This window comes from Crinia signifera, chromosome 1 (assembly GCF_055691185.1).
Source record: "Crinia signifera chromosome 1, ASM5569118v1, whole genome shotgun sequence".
NCBI lineage: Eukaryota > Metazoa > Chordata > Amphibia > Anura > Myobatrachidae > Crinia > Crinia signifera.
Window position 1 is genome coordinate 382,379,482 of NC_139217.1, and position 14,488 is coordinate 382,393,969.

The 14,488-nt window shown below is 43.8% G+C and overlaps 1 protein-coding gene across 1 annotated transcript in view; it reads left to right on the forward strand.

Annotated features, from left to right (window-relative positions):
- Positions 1–231: 231 nt before the first annotated feature.
- The window catches only part of LOC146009086 (coiled-coil domain-containing protein 60-like), a 168,619-nt gene continuing 154,362 nt past the window's right edge, over positions 232–14,488 (forward strand). Inside the window, exon 1 of the mRNA XM_083149136.1 lies at positions 232–862. Within this exon, the coding sequence (XP_083005262.1) occupies positions 575–862 (288 nt within the window). The 5' untranslated portion in view covers positions 232–574. The remainder of the gene's footprint in view (positions 863–14,488) is intronic.

Sequence of the window (14,488 nt, forward strand, 5' to 3'; positions counted from 1 at the left end):
CCTGTAACCAGGGGCAACCAACAAGCAGCCCAAGCAGCAGCAGGCTCTCTCTATTCCCCGGCTGCACTGTCAGTATCAGTGCACTATATTACCTCTGGTTCTGGGAGAACTTTTTAAGTGACGAGTCCGGTCCAGTCACACAGATGTCACCGCTGGCATCATAATTTGTGCATTCCAGCACTTGGAACTTTCCTATTTGTGTGTTACTGATGTACAGTAGGTGAGGCTGATTTGGGCTTGAACTCAATGCAAATAATCACCCTGGCCTCTGCTTTGCCTAAATGTAATTATTGGTGCACAGTCATAGAGTTTGCAGGGTAATGCTATCCAGCACCTTATGTACTGCTTGATCAAGTTATTTATGTACGTTCTTTTATTATACACTTTTTACTTTGGTGTAATGTAAAAAGCAAAATCATTTAAATTGTGTTAAAAAGTGACATATTTTATTAAGATAATGTTTTTTAAACTTCTTAAACAAATCAAAAAATAATAGTCAAAAATTAAAACAACCAATTTCATATTTGAGTGGAATAGCTTGCTTCATAATACAAAATAGGCTGCGATAGGGAATATGCCGGGCAATCCAGGAGATTGTGATCCCAGAAGTTATGTGGTTATTAAACCTCTTGCAATTGCCAGCCAGAAGGGGCTAAAAATCCAATCCAGAAGCCCCAGTCATTATAACTGCTGGGTACCCTGCCGGGAGGATGTGTTCAGGTCCAACTACTTCCGCAGACAGAGGCAGCTTGCTCAGCAGGGGTACAGTTCACCCAACTACAAACCCTACCAGGATTTGGGGCATCCTCTATTATTGGAAGCCAAAAAACTCATCCTTCATTCCCTGGGACAAGATGAACAGGTAACTCTCATATTTCTATTTTTTATTATTGTTGCTGTGATAATGAAAATGTGAATTACCTGCCCGCCCTACATAATTCTTTTGTTAATATCTTTTAATACTGTAATTAGTATTCAACATCAAATTATTATTATTTGTAGCCTAATTAGAGTGTTCATTACAATAATATGTGGCACCGTGTATAAAGAGACTGATTGTTAAATCGTTAGGGTAAAGGAAGGAACTATCTAACCAATATCTCACATCGCCTATCTAACAAATGGGAAGAACAGAACAGTAGTCTAGTACTGCGGTACATTTACCACTCAGCCAATGACGTTATTACTGGAGTCGCTCGATAACAGTCACGCGGAACATTAAAGTGAAAGAAGAAAGTTTGAAATCACTGCGGTTACAGGGATTTGAAAGTTTCTTTAATTCACAATTTTAAATTGTCGAGGCCCCCGGGATGAAGAAAACAACACACATTGGGCCTGATTCAGACCTGCTTGCTGGGTTGTGAGTATTTGTAGGTAAAGATCTCCTGCCAAACGCACCCCCCCCCCCACACCCCTGTGCACGGCTGCGAAGGCGTATGCTGCTGTGCACACAGGGAAAGAATCATTCGCCATGGGATGATTGTTCCCCAGCTTGCAGTGCTGAGTAAGCCAGGACTCGCTCGGTGCTGCGAGGGCCGTGGGAGAAGGGGCCGCTGATGATGTCAGCAGCCTTCCCTCCCAACGGCCGGGGAATGCCTGAGTTTTATAGAGAGCACCCACAAAATGCCAGCAGGCACACCCCAAAGTGCCCGCAGGGTGTCAATCAACTGCCTGACTTCAGTTGGACGGCTTGTGCATGTGCACTGCGTACCAGGCGCTTGCGCGGTCCTTAAATAATCTCTCATTCGATAATCAGCTAATGGGTGTGAATCAGGCTTATTTTCCACCCTAATAATTAAAGAAATGCCCTGGCCCCTGTAGTAATGCCACATACTGCCCCCCCCCCCCCCCGGCTCCATAATTCCACCACACACTGCCCCCATGGTAATTCCACACATTATCCCCCCTGTTATTGACCACACAGTGCCCCATAGTATTTCCACAAATGTACCCCCCAGTATTTGCACCATACACTTCCCCCCATACTAATTCCACCACACAGTGCCCCCCATACTAATTCCACAACACACAGCCCTGATAGTAATACCACACATGTACCCCCATACTAATTCTACCAAGAGCCTCTATTAACCCTGTCACGCAGTTTTTCTACATTTGTGACTCTGGTGACTAGCTGGTCTGTCACAGAGCCTCTGGCCATTCCCCCACAGTGGTAAAACGTGAGGTGGCCTCACAGGTGTGATGTGATTTATTGGCCACACACCCTTGACACCAGGCCACAACCCCAAATGTCCCACCGGCCGGTATTTCAAAGTTGGGAGGTATGGCTGCTGCTATTTTCTCATGTAATTAATCATCCAACATATTCTAAAATTATTGAACACCTGGTATTGTGAAATATTTTGTGAAAACATTGTATGATTTAGTTTCTTTTATTCAATTGTGTACTATATAATGAGAAATAAAAAGCATTAGAACAGTTTATATCAAGGCATAATGTAATTTTTTTTGTATTTGGGATCATGTGTTTGGATTTTTTTACCCCTTGTCTTAACAGTTATCAGCAACAATATATTGTTATGAAAGCCAATCAAGGGTAGTTTTAAAAAACTATGTTTAGCATACACCTATATAGTATATACAGTAGTATTAGTTTGTTACTGTACGTTATTTATCTTCACACTGGTATATGTAGATATCAGCCCAGTGCACATTAGCTTGCGAACCTATTTTCCCATCTCAAGAATTAAAACCTTGATTTGTGTATGGATGGCAAAATTAAAAAAGTGACACTGATTGGCTGCATGGCTTGGCGCTTGATGCTCCGAGTCCCTGCTCGTTCCCGGCACCCCAGAAAACCCAGCTTTTACCATCCCTGGGCTTCATGCGTCAACTTCTCCTCACCTCGGTTTCCACCCTACATTGGGCAATTTCAGTTGCAGAGCCAGGAGAGGCACCCAGCTCCTCAGGTTATGTCCATCTGCCCCACTGTTAGCCATGACCTCAATTTGAGTGGTTCGTCTGTGAAGCCTGTCCCTGCTGCCAGACCCTGTACCTAGCTGTTGCCACCCCCTTACTACTGACTGGTCTTCCGCGCTCCGCAGCTGCGGCTGTGGTCATGTAAGCCATGTTCCTCCGCTTCCTAGTCTTCTTCGCCGATATGATCACAGCTCTTCCTTCCCCCCATCCCCATCTCTTCTTAATGCTAATCTTTCCCTTGCTTCCATGAGTCATCAGTAATATAGGCAAGTGTCTGTCTTCCTCCTACCTCCCCATTTCCATCTATAATCTTCCCTTCCCAAAATGTACCTCTGCCTCCTGCATCACTAAGCATTACTCTACCCCTCTCCCATGAGTGCCTCCATCTTCTACCTCCCCATGTGCACCTGTACCAGCTCCCATCCATATGTATACATCTGCCTCTTGCATCACCCAGTGTGCCTCTGCCCAGTGCCTGATTAACCAATAGGCCAATTAGGCTGCAGCCTGGAGTGCTGGGTCTCAGGGGGCTGCATCACCAGCACAATATACTGAACTGAGATGGTAGGGCTTCCTGTGTGCTGCAGGAGTGGGGCTGAGCAAGGTTTCATGAGATCTGTGGGAACAGCGGTGCCTGCTGGGATTGCCGGCGTCACTGAGGCAGGAACGCTGGGAAGAGGTGATCCTATGAGAGCAGAAGAACAGTAATGTCAGTCGCACTGGGAATTTAATGTGTGTATGGTTAGGAGCCTCCTTATTATTATCTTATATACACATCAATGTGTGTATAATAATATTCATAGAGGCGTGCTACCTTTAGACAAGAGATATAATCTAAGAAAAATGAGACAGAAAGAATATCTGTGGTAGGTGCACCATGAAGAAGAGTCAATAACAATTAACTTTTATTAGAATTTGTTTAAGATTTCTGCGATATTTAAAGAAACAAACAATAAAGAGCATGAAAGCTTTTTTAAATATCGCAGAAATCTTAAACAAATACTAATAAAAGTTTTATTGACTCTTCTCCATGGTGCACCTACCATAGACATTATTTCTGTCCAATTTTTGGGAGCAGCGACTGCCATCAAGGCTGTGATTGATCTCACTGTCTCCCTTGCCAGCACTTCTAGGGTGGTAAGTGGCAATATCAATGGAGCAGAGGCTTAGGGCAGCTGGAACCCTTAAACAGGCTCTGCCTCTGCCTCCCTATATGCACCTATCATCTCACCTCCCCATATATCCATTACTCCAGTAACTAGTCTTCTTCGGCCCAGTGCCCACCTGATCCAATATAGAGGCAATATAAATTCCAAAGTGGCAGCACAGCAGGCCAATAAATGAATACAAGACTATATATGTATAGTATCAATGTTTCATAAACATCATCATCAGGAAAATATATTTACACAGTACTGTACAAAAGCTTTAGGCAGGCATGGAAAAAATGCTGAAAAGAAAGAACGCTTTAAAAAAAAATTTGAAGTGGTAATATTTATTTTTAGCAATTAACAAAATGTAAAATGAATGAACACAATTCTTCCTTCTTTTAGTTTATTTCTATTTATACTCTAGCATAGTAATAAACCAAGGCTGTCATTTATTACCAAATATAATAACCAATACTAAGAACTAGAGAAGATTTTTGAAAAACATTGGCACATTCTGACGAGTGACCCCCTTTTGAAGGAACACATTGCAGACTGACCAAAGTTTACATACAGAATAGCAGATAATCACAGGTCAAAAAACGTGTAAAGAGTGCCGCACCAGAACAGAGTGAAAGAAAACTAAAACAAAAGGGTTCCATAGTGTAGGACACATAAGAACACCCCTACCGAAGTAGTGGATTTTAAAGCAACCGCAAATGGATCCATCTTTTCTATACTAGAATTCATAACTTGTAATAGTAAAAACTGTATTTATGTAATTGAATGTACTTGTGGCCTCAAATATGTTGGAAAAACCAGCAGGACTTTAAGGGAAAAATGGGCAGAGCATGCCCGAAATATAAAGAAGGGCATGGCAGGCCACCTCCTCTCTAAGCATTTTAAAAATACTCATTCCTGTTCAACGCAAGGAATCTCGAAAGTAATTGGTAGAAACCGGACTCACTGTTCAAATTTGATATAATATATTTATATATGCAAAAATAAGGTTCAGTAAAAAAATATATTAAGAACACAAACTTTCAAATAACACTTATAAGTTAAGATTTCGATTTAAAAGTTCACATCCAATGCACAAGATTTCAGCTGATATCATATAATCATACTTATTGCCTCCATTAACAATATATTTGCCTGTAGAGATAGGATTTAACACTTATAGTCCCCTTCCTTGCTGTATTAGCATGTGAGCAAACACGCACGAACCACAGTTCAGTTATGCAGCAGATGAGGGGTTAATAGGCAGGTGTGATTTGTTAGTTCACTGTGTTGTTAGGTTGATTAAACACAAAGTTTGTTATCCAAACGCCCGCTGTGTTAATAGAAAAGTTAGTTTGCCAGCTTTAGATCCCCGTATAGGGTAAATGCAGGTAAGCACAGGTTATTGTAACAGTGCCTTAACAGGGTAGAGTGAACATTTGGAAAGTCACCTCACTTGTAGCTGGTTTCAGGCAATAGATTGCGGCGGTGTTTAGCTGGCATGAAGGCAGCACGCTGGTAAGGGCTGGAGTGTTCCGCCGCTTTAATGTAGAAGTGCTGTGCGCCGCTGGGACAGAGGTCTGGTGCTCGCTCTGTGTTTGAGGCACAATCCCGGCAGCTGTAGCCGTTATAGTAAGGAGGACTTCAGTGCATGGACCTCAAGGACCGGATGTGACGTCTGATACCGGAAGTCGTCAACGCGTTTCGTCTCCAGGGAAACAGGAGACTTTTTCAAGACACTTATTTGTTTAAGATTGTTGGGATTATAAGGATTTAAACCAAACCACACCCAATATGTGGGGTGGGAGGAGTGTCACCAGGGTATTTATACCTGGTCTGGAAAGGAGATGGCACCACCTTGAAAAAGACCATTTGGTCGAGACGCATTGGTGCGGTGCCTTTTTTCATGTACTCAGACTCCTTACCAACTCTTGACTGTACTCACTGGTGTGCATTCCTGGTTTGTTACATCTTCATGTCTCCCCATGATTGTCATCTGGAAATTTTGGTTTCTGGTGTGTATGTATGTGTGTATATATATATATATATATATATATATATATATATATATATATATATATATATATATATATATATATGTATATAACTTGCTGTTTTTTGATTGGTTATGTTTTTTTAAAACAATTAAAAAAACATTTTTTGGTTTAACCTCTGAGAATATGTCTGTGGAAAATATACCTTGATGTGGGGAGTCATATACGTATGAATGTAAGCATACAAGTAAGCACATTAACTGTCATTAAGAAAACACAGAAGATGTGGGCACACAGGGCTTTTCCTTATTTACCTTGAAAAAAACCTTGATGTGTATGGCATACTGGTTGCATGTAAGCATACATGTACGAATATTATACGACGTTGCACGTGGTTAACCCGTAAAAAATCAGCAGAGCAGATCAGATAGAAAAAGAGTGGTGTAAAGGGACCATAACCTCCTGGAAACCCCATGGGGAGTGGACTATTGTATTAAAATTGGACTACACATGTTTTGTTCCTTTATGTTTTACTGCATGTACCTTGTGGAGTGGAAGTTCTGTAGATAGACCTCTGGACATATACACTAATTGAACATAAGAGTGTTGTTTTTTTTTTGTAAAGAACTGGGGGTTTTATTGCACTTGCGCTGCTGAGATCAAGTAATTTCCTAGTGAACCGTACTGGACAGAAGGACACCAAGGCACAATTGAGTTATCACTGATTATTTTATATATATAAAAAGATTTTTACTTTTATCTTTAAAAAAGGGGTGGTTTGTACACATGAGTTCAAAAAACAATACACAAATACATAAAAAAGTACATAAATAAAATCACAGGCAGATACCGTATAATTTCATAAAAAAGAAGGAACACATAAGTGTGTTAATAATGAGTATCCAGCTCCGGGACGGGTCACGTAATAATTAGATGAATCAGGAAATACTTTAGGGAGCAATGTTCAGGGGCGGATTGGCCCACCGGGAAACCGGGCCATTTCCCGGTGGGCTGCGCCCATTACAAGCATGATGGGGCCGCACAACCACTGGGCTGGGCCGCGGACCGCTTAGACCGTCACCTTCGCGGTCAACGGCCGCGGCCGCAGCATTTTGCCCAACACCAATATGGCCGCCGGCAGCCTCAGCCCTAACCAAAGGCAAAATGGCCGCGGGAGGGCTGGTGCGCATGCGCGGCCGCACGCAGCTACTCCCGCGGCCCTGAGGATGGCTGGCGGGGCTGCCCCCTGTGAGACGAGTGCATGATCTGATCCCCAGCAGACAGCACAGCAGTGCACAGGGGATCAGATGACCAGGATGGGCGGCGCTCGCTGCGGAGGTATAATAGCCTATATTTAAAAAAAAAGATATTATTTATATATATATATATATATATATATATATATATATATATAGGTATATATATATATATATATATAGATATATATATATATATATATATATAGGTATATATATATAGATATATATATATATATATATATATATATATATATATATATACTTGAGGCTAAATGGATCTACAAACTTAATACTGTTAAACCTAACGGTTTAAATGACCGCTTGAACTGGAACTTATTTCTTTGATTTGGCAGCATGTCGACTTTTCTATATGTCGACCTCGGCACTGCTCTGCAGCCAGCACAGCCATTCTTCCTCCCTGTGCTGCATATTTCCTGTGTCATGCCTTATCCATGTTTATATTTCACCCATGTCATCTTTATTGTAAGCGTCCACCGATCAGCGGTGTTACCCGACGGTGTGCCTTACAGCTCTCCTCATTGCATCTCTTGTTTCTTTTGCTATCCTCATGTGCCCCTGGTGTATTATGTCATTATTTAGCATCGTTATGCATTCTTGTGTTTAGTCCTGGCTTATGGGGTTTCAGATTGGTAGCTGGGGACGCACTCCCAGCCCCTTGCGTTGCTATGCAGGAGGCGGGTTGACGACAGCGGTGCGCGCTCCTGCCTCGGTGACAGGGGGTGGGCGCGCCGCACCCAGCAGCTGATCTGTAGCACATGGAGTCAGTAAGTATGCTGTATCTTCTATATATTTGTGGTCCCGCCGCCGTGCGGGCATTGACCTGTTAGTTACATGCCTGTCTTGAGAACGATACCTCCGCGTATCAAAACGTCGACTCATTTCATGTAACTGTACCTTATTGGATTTATAAATACCTTATTGAAAAGTCCCCTGGAGTGACACGTCCATTCTTTATTGTATTGCACTCCTACTCGTTGGCACCCGGGGCAATTGACCTTCCTGGATACATGATTGCCGGTTCGTTTGTTTTCTCATATATATATATATATATATATATATATATATATATATATATATATATATATATATATATATATATATGTATATATATATATATATATATATATATATATATATATATATATATATATATACACCCCATAGAAATACAGGCACCACCTTACCCATGTTCAGTTGGTCCCCTCTTCTTCTGTATATATGTAATACTAGCCCTGTCTATAAGTATCTTATTTATATGCATCATCTTTCAGCATCCCGTTGTGACGGACCTATGATACTTTCTCTTCTTTTCACTGATCTTTTTTTTTTTCATTTTAAAGCACTTGCTCAAAGAATTACAGACTTTTTTATACTTCTTTGCTTTTATCACTTAACAGGAGCTGTAAACCTGCCCCTCCACTGGGATGCCGGCTTGTGAACCGCAAACACGGAAGTCAGTGTGTGTCACGGAGGCCGGAAGCAAAGCGCAAGTGATGCGACGGTGGTCCAGTGACGCACCGCAATTCGGAAGCAGAGTGCACACCGGCAGCACCGTGGCGTGGGACGGAGCAGCGACTGCAACATACCTCTGGGGTCTCCACTATTTAAGTCAGGTAAGACTGCACACACAGCACACTGTCCTGGCACCTGTACACCTCACCTTGCAGCCCACATCCTGACGAAATGGCGGGGATGGCCATGAAACGTTGATGACACTGCTGAAACACCTTGTAATGTATTTTCCTCATTGAATACAAATCTTTGTTTGATTACCGTGGAGTGCCGACTTACTTTGTCATTTAGACAAGGAACTGTTTGTGTGTGTTTGTGTGTGTATGTATGTGTATATATATATATATATATATATATATATATATTCATACACACACAAACCGTTCCTTGTCTAAATGACAAAGTAAGTCGTCACTCCACGAACTGGAAGGAGGACCCCCTGCCACTCACCAGGTCCAAGGTCCAGTTTGGCGCTAGCAGCCGCTCACTGTATCAGCTGTCATAGCCGCCGGCGCTACAGTGCCATGCTGTGCTGCGGCTGAGTCTGCCTGTGAATCTGCAGCTGGTGCGAGGGCTGCAGAATGACAGGGTCAGGGGCAGGGCTGTGGATCGGCTGCAGCCACGGCTGTGCCCGGGACTCCACTGACCACCTCCCTCCTCTACCCGCCCCATTACCTTCGGTGCCTGCAGGGCCGGATGGAGCTACAGCTCCAAGCCGCCCACTGAAAATAGGCCCACTCACTCTCTGTTCCACGTCCGGCGAGTCCTGGCAGCTGCCCTGCCCAGCGAGTGCCACAAAGGCACTAATTTCTCAGGTAGGCAACTCCTCTTTATCCCAGTGATTATGTCGCCACACTTCTTCAGAATGTTATTATTATACTGGAGGAGCAGCATGTAGTGTCCTGCTGTTATTATTATACAGGGGGAGCAGCCTGTGGTGTTAGGTTATTATTATACAGGAGGCGCAGCCTGTAGTGTCCTTCTGTTATTATTATTATGCAGGGGGAGCAGCCTGTGGTGTCCTGTTATTATTATACAGGGGAGCAGCCTGTGTATAATGGGCATTACAGTGTGTGGCATATGTATAATGGGCATCCTCCATCCTGTGCCACCATGCCCCCTCACACTCTGCGTCCTGTGCCACCCTGTGTAAGTCCTCCCTCCCTTCGTTCTCAGCCACCCTGCATCTCCCCTCCCAGCATTCTAAGCCACCTCTGTCCACCCTCCCTGCATCCTCTTCTACCCTGCCACTCTACTCTCACCCCTCCTCACCCCTTTCTCACCATTAATTACCAACCCCTCTCACCCTGCACCAACCCCCTCTCACCCTGTATCTTCTCATTCCGTTGCATAATTTTTTAACTCGTTCTTTGTGGAATTTTGGATCATTCCATGTGTCATAATGTGAATATTGGCTCATACTGTGTGGCATAAGGTGTACAGGTTTTTTGATAGAAAAAAGGGCCCTCTTGTTATGGTGCAGAATGTGTTCAAGGGAGGTGGCCCATACTCCGTGTCCCACGGCGCGGGGGGGACAGTTGGGAGTCCCCCTGTCACCCCCCCCCCACCCCCTGTCTCTATCACCCCAGCCCCACAGACTGCAGAATAGATGCTGTTCGCATTCGCCTATTCTGCAGCCTGAGGGGCTGGGGACATAGCCAGCAGCTCATAGAGCCACTAGCCATGCCCCCACAGCGGCAAAAATTGGGTGTGGCCTCATTGAAATAGACCACACCCCCATATGTATAGGCCACACCCCCCAAAAAAATCGGGCGCGCCTTCGGCGCGCAGCAACTCTCCCCCCCACTGGGGCTGCTTCAAGATATTTCCCGGGCTGGTTTTTGTTCCCAATCCGCCCCTGGCAATGTTAGTATAGCGCTACAGCAGCCAGAGTATTAGTGATGGAATGAATGGGTTAGGGTGATGATGGAGATGGACGCCAAAGCACTGTGGATTAGGAGTAAATTGAAAGTAACCTGTTAGCGCTTCACAACGCAGAATTGTAGAAAGTCAGGTAGCGTGATTTCTCCGCACAGTATGCTCACCCTCCTTGATGGATGCTTGTGGAGGGGCGGGGATCCAGATAACACCGTGGCTCAACCCACTGCACAGAATGTTTTTTTGTGTTTGACCATAACAGTGGGGTGCTATACCTGTTTATTTTCATGCATTCTGTCACCGATTGATGACACCTGGGTAGGTAGTTGTTGCCCCATCTCAGAGCCATAGATCATATTTATTCGTATTCTACAAAATAAATCTAAATCAAATCAATATTTGGCGTGATCACCCTTTCCCTCTAATATGCTCGGTGGCCAGGAAAATTGATTTTGTGATCTACAAAAAATAACTTCTAGCACCATGATCTACAGTAGGTCAGTGGTTCTCAACAGTGGTCCTCAGGGACTCCCAACGGTGCACGTTTTCCAGGTCACCTTACAGATACACAGGTGCACTAATTACTCACTGGCACATTTTAAAAGATCACAGGTGGAGCTAATTATTTCACCTGTGATTCTGTGTGGAGACCTGGAAAACGTGCACTGTCAGGGGTAGGGGGACCGAGGTTGAAAACCACTGATCTAAGTTACAGCAGTATAATCTTAGTGTTGTGCATCTGAAGTAATTCTACTATTAACAAAATAATAATTTGTAGCAGGGAGAGCCCATACCTTCCAACTGTCCCATTTTCGTGGGACCGTTCTGTTTTTTTGGGATGGTCCCATGACCCACAGGGGCAGGCGGTGTCCCACGGTGGGGGGGAAGGGGGGCAGTTGGGGGAAGTGTCTATTCATTCAGTGAAACAAAGAGGCTGGGGCATGGCCAGCAACTATCACAGCACTGGTCATGCCCCACAGCGCTGGTCATGCCCCCTTGCAGCCACGTCCCCTTTGGGGATCATGATGCATAAATTGTCTCGATCCCCAACTTTACAATGCTGGGAGGTATGAGAGCCTTATGTTTTGTCACAGCAACCACGTATGTACTTTATACCTCATTATGTAGACAGAATGACCTAATAACAAGCAGCGCCGCATAGTGAATTAGCTGGTGTTTTGTTTTATTTTTGTGTGTTTAAAGAAAAGGATTGGTAAACATTTGGATAGGGAAAAAAAAAACATTAAACCAACATTACACAGCAGAAAATAATCCAGCACTAAAATGTGATGTTAAGATAAATACATTTTCAAAATGGAATAATCAGGAAATATTGTTTAGCTTAGAAGTATGTTTATTGAGAACATTAAGGTAGGCATTGCCATTCGCATACTAATTAACTAGCTTACTGCAGTCCTGATGAGACAATCTATTCACATTAGCCAAAGTAGATAAGCTTTTTATTAGTTCGTTTATAGAAGCAATAGATGTAGTTTCCAATGTACTTAATAATTATTCTTTAATTACTTTTTAACACAATCTACAGACAGATGGCATTTTATTTAGCACAAAGTTATAAAAATCACATCGATACATTTAGTCCTGGGTGACAGATTACAGTGCTGATGTGAAATAGCATATTCCAGAAGTTACAGCCACTGCGAAGAGGGCAAAACTTGTCCGGTCATGTGATGATCCAGTCTTCTAACCAACCAATCAACAGACTTCTGTTTCAGCTTTTGTTTTCAAAATACTAGCGGGTCAATTCAATTGTGCTTGGGTTGGCCAAAGTGAACTCGCAACAAAAGATCTACATTGAAGCAGTGGGCCGGATTCATGTTTGTAAAGGCCCCCATACACTAGCGCGACTTGTCCTGAGGACAAGTCGCCCCCGACTTCCCCCTGAGCTTCCCCGGCAGCTCCCCGGGGGAGCTTGATAAGATTGGCACTTGATGTGCCATTTTTTACATGTGATAAATCGTCTCGATTTATCACATGTAAACCCGGGTAGCAGGGGGGGGGGGGGGCTGCAGAGCAGGGCTGCTGGTGGGGGGCGCTGCTAAGGCAGCGTGCAGGGGACGCTGCGGGGGACAGTGACAGAGCCGGGCAGGGGGAGGCGGGAGCTGTTAGTGCTGGAAGAAAAAGCCCATACAATGAATGGGCAGCCTGTGATTGGCTGAGCGCTCTCTTAGCCAATTGCTGACTGGCTGAGAGAGCGCTCAGCCAATCACAGGCTGCCCATTCATTGTATGGGCTTTTTTTCCCCAGCGCTGACAGCTTTTCCTGCCCGGCTCTGTTACTGCCAACTCTGTGTCCCCCGCAGTGCCCCCCTGTCTTACTAGCAGCGCCCCCCACCCCCCGCATTGACGGCTCCCTGCGGAGGTAGTGCAGGCGGGGGCCGCAGGCATCGCAGAGCAGAGACTGTCGGCACGGCGGGAGAATAGAAATAAATCTTATTCAAAAGACTGGGCAGCCGCTGATTGGCTGAGAGCTCAGCCAATCAGCGGCCGCCCGGTCTTTTGAATAGGATTTCTTCCTATTCTCCCACCGCGCTGACGGTCTCTGCTCTGCGACGCCTGCGGTCCCCGCCTGCACTACCTCCGCCGGGAGCCGTCAATGCAGGGGGGGGGGGGGGCGCTGCTAGTAAGACAGGGGGGCTGTATATAAAGATATATCGGATCTGAACATCGTGGGTGCTAAAAAGCACCCATGATGGCTCAGATCCCGATATATCTTATGTTCTGTAGGTCCGACGCCGTGATCCGATCCGATGCACGCGGGACCGCGCATTAGATCAGATCAGATGTCAAACACATCTACGGAATTATCCATTATCCAAAATTCCGGAGCATTTTGGATAAGGGATACTCAACCTGTATATCAAAATATATATTTGACAATATTTTTTACTGCAGGTAATACTGTATTACAGGTTTAATATCCGTTATCCAAATTATTCCGAAAACCATACATTCCAGAAAGTGACATGTTTTCTTTTTTTCTTTGCTAAAAACTTACTGGGGACATTTGTAACAGCACTACTGAGGACATGATATGTAACTGCACTACTAAGGACATGATATGTAACTGCACTACTAAGGACATGATATGTAACTGGCACTATATATGTGCAGGAAAATGATTGCTTGGAATTCAAATTCAGTGCCTGAGATAGTACTCAAAGTTTGTTTCTTGTTTTGAAACCTTGTTTTTTGAACAAATAAAATATATTTGTGTGTATTTCATTTGGTTGATGTGTTTATACAGCATAAATGCAAGATACTTCAATACATAATTGGAATATTAAAATATTCCGAAATACGGAATAGTCCGTTATCCAAAATTATCCTGGTCCCAACCATTTTGGATAAGGGATACTCAACCTGTATAAGACTGCAAAGGAGAATTTTTACTGTAGTCACCAAGGAAATACAGTAGGTGATATAAATACATGATAAAAATAACTAGCAGTCAGGTACTGTATATAACAAGGTTATATACAAGTTAAAAATATTACCCCTTAATTCAACTTTACAATTGCTTTTATTATAATATTCACTGTTCTGCACCCTAATATGCTTAAAATGGACAGTGGGTGCAGAATAAGGCTGGCAGGTGGAATCCAATTGCTTGTTTTGGTGAAGGGCCCAAAAGCTGGCATTGGAAAGATTGGCCACATGCGTGGCTTGCTGGTGTCTGTGACAGTAACCATTGAGATTATGAAAACCACCTAAGA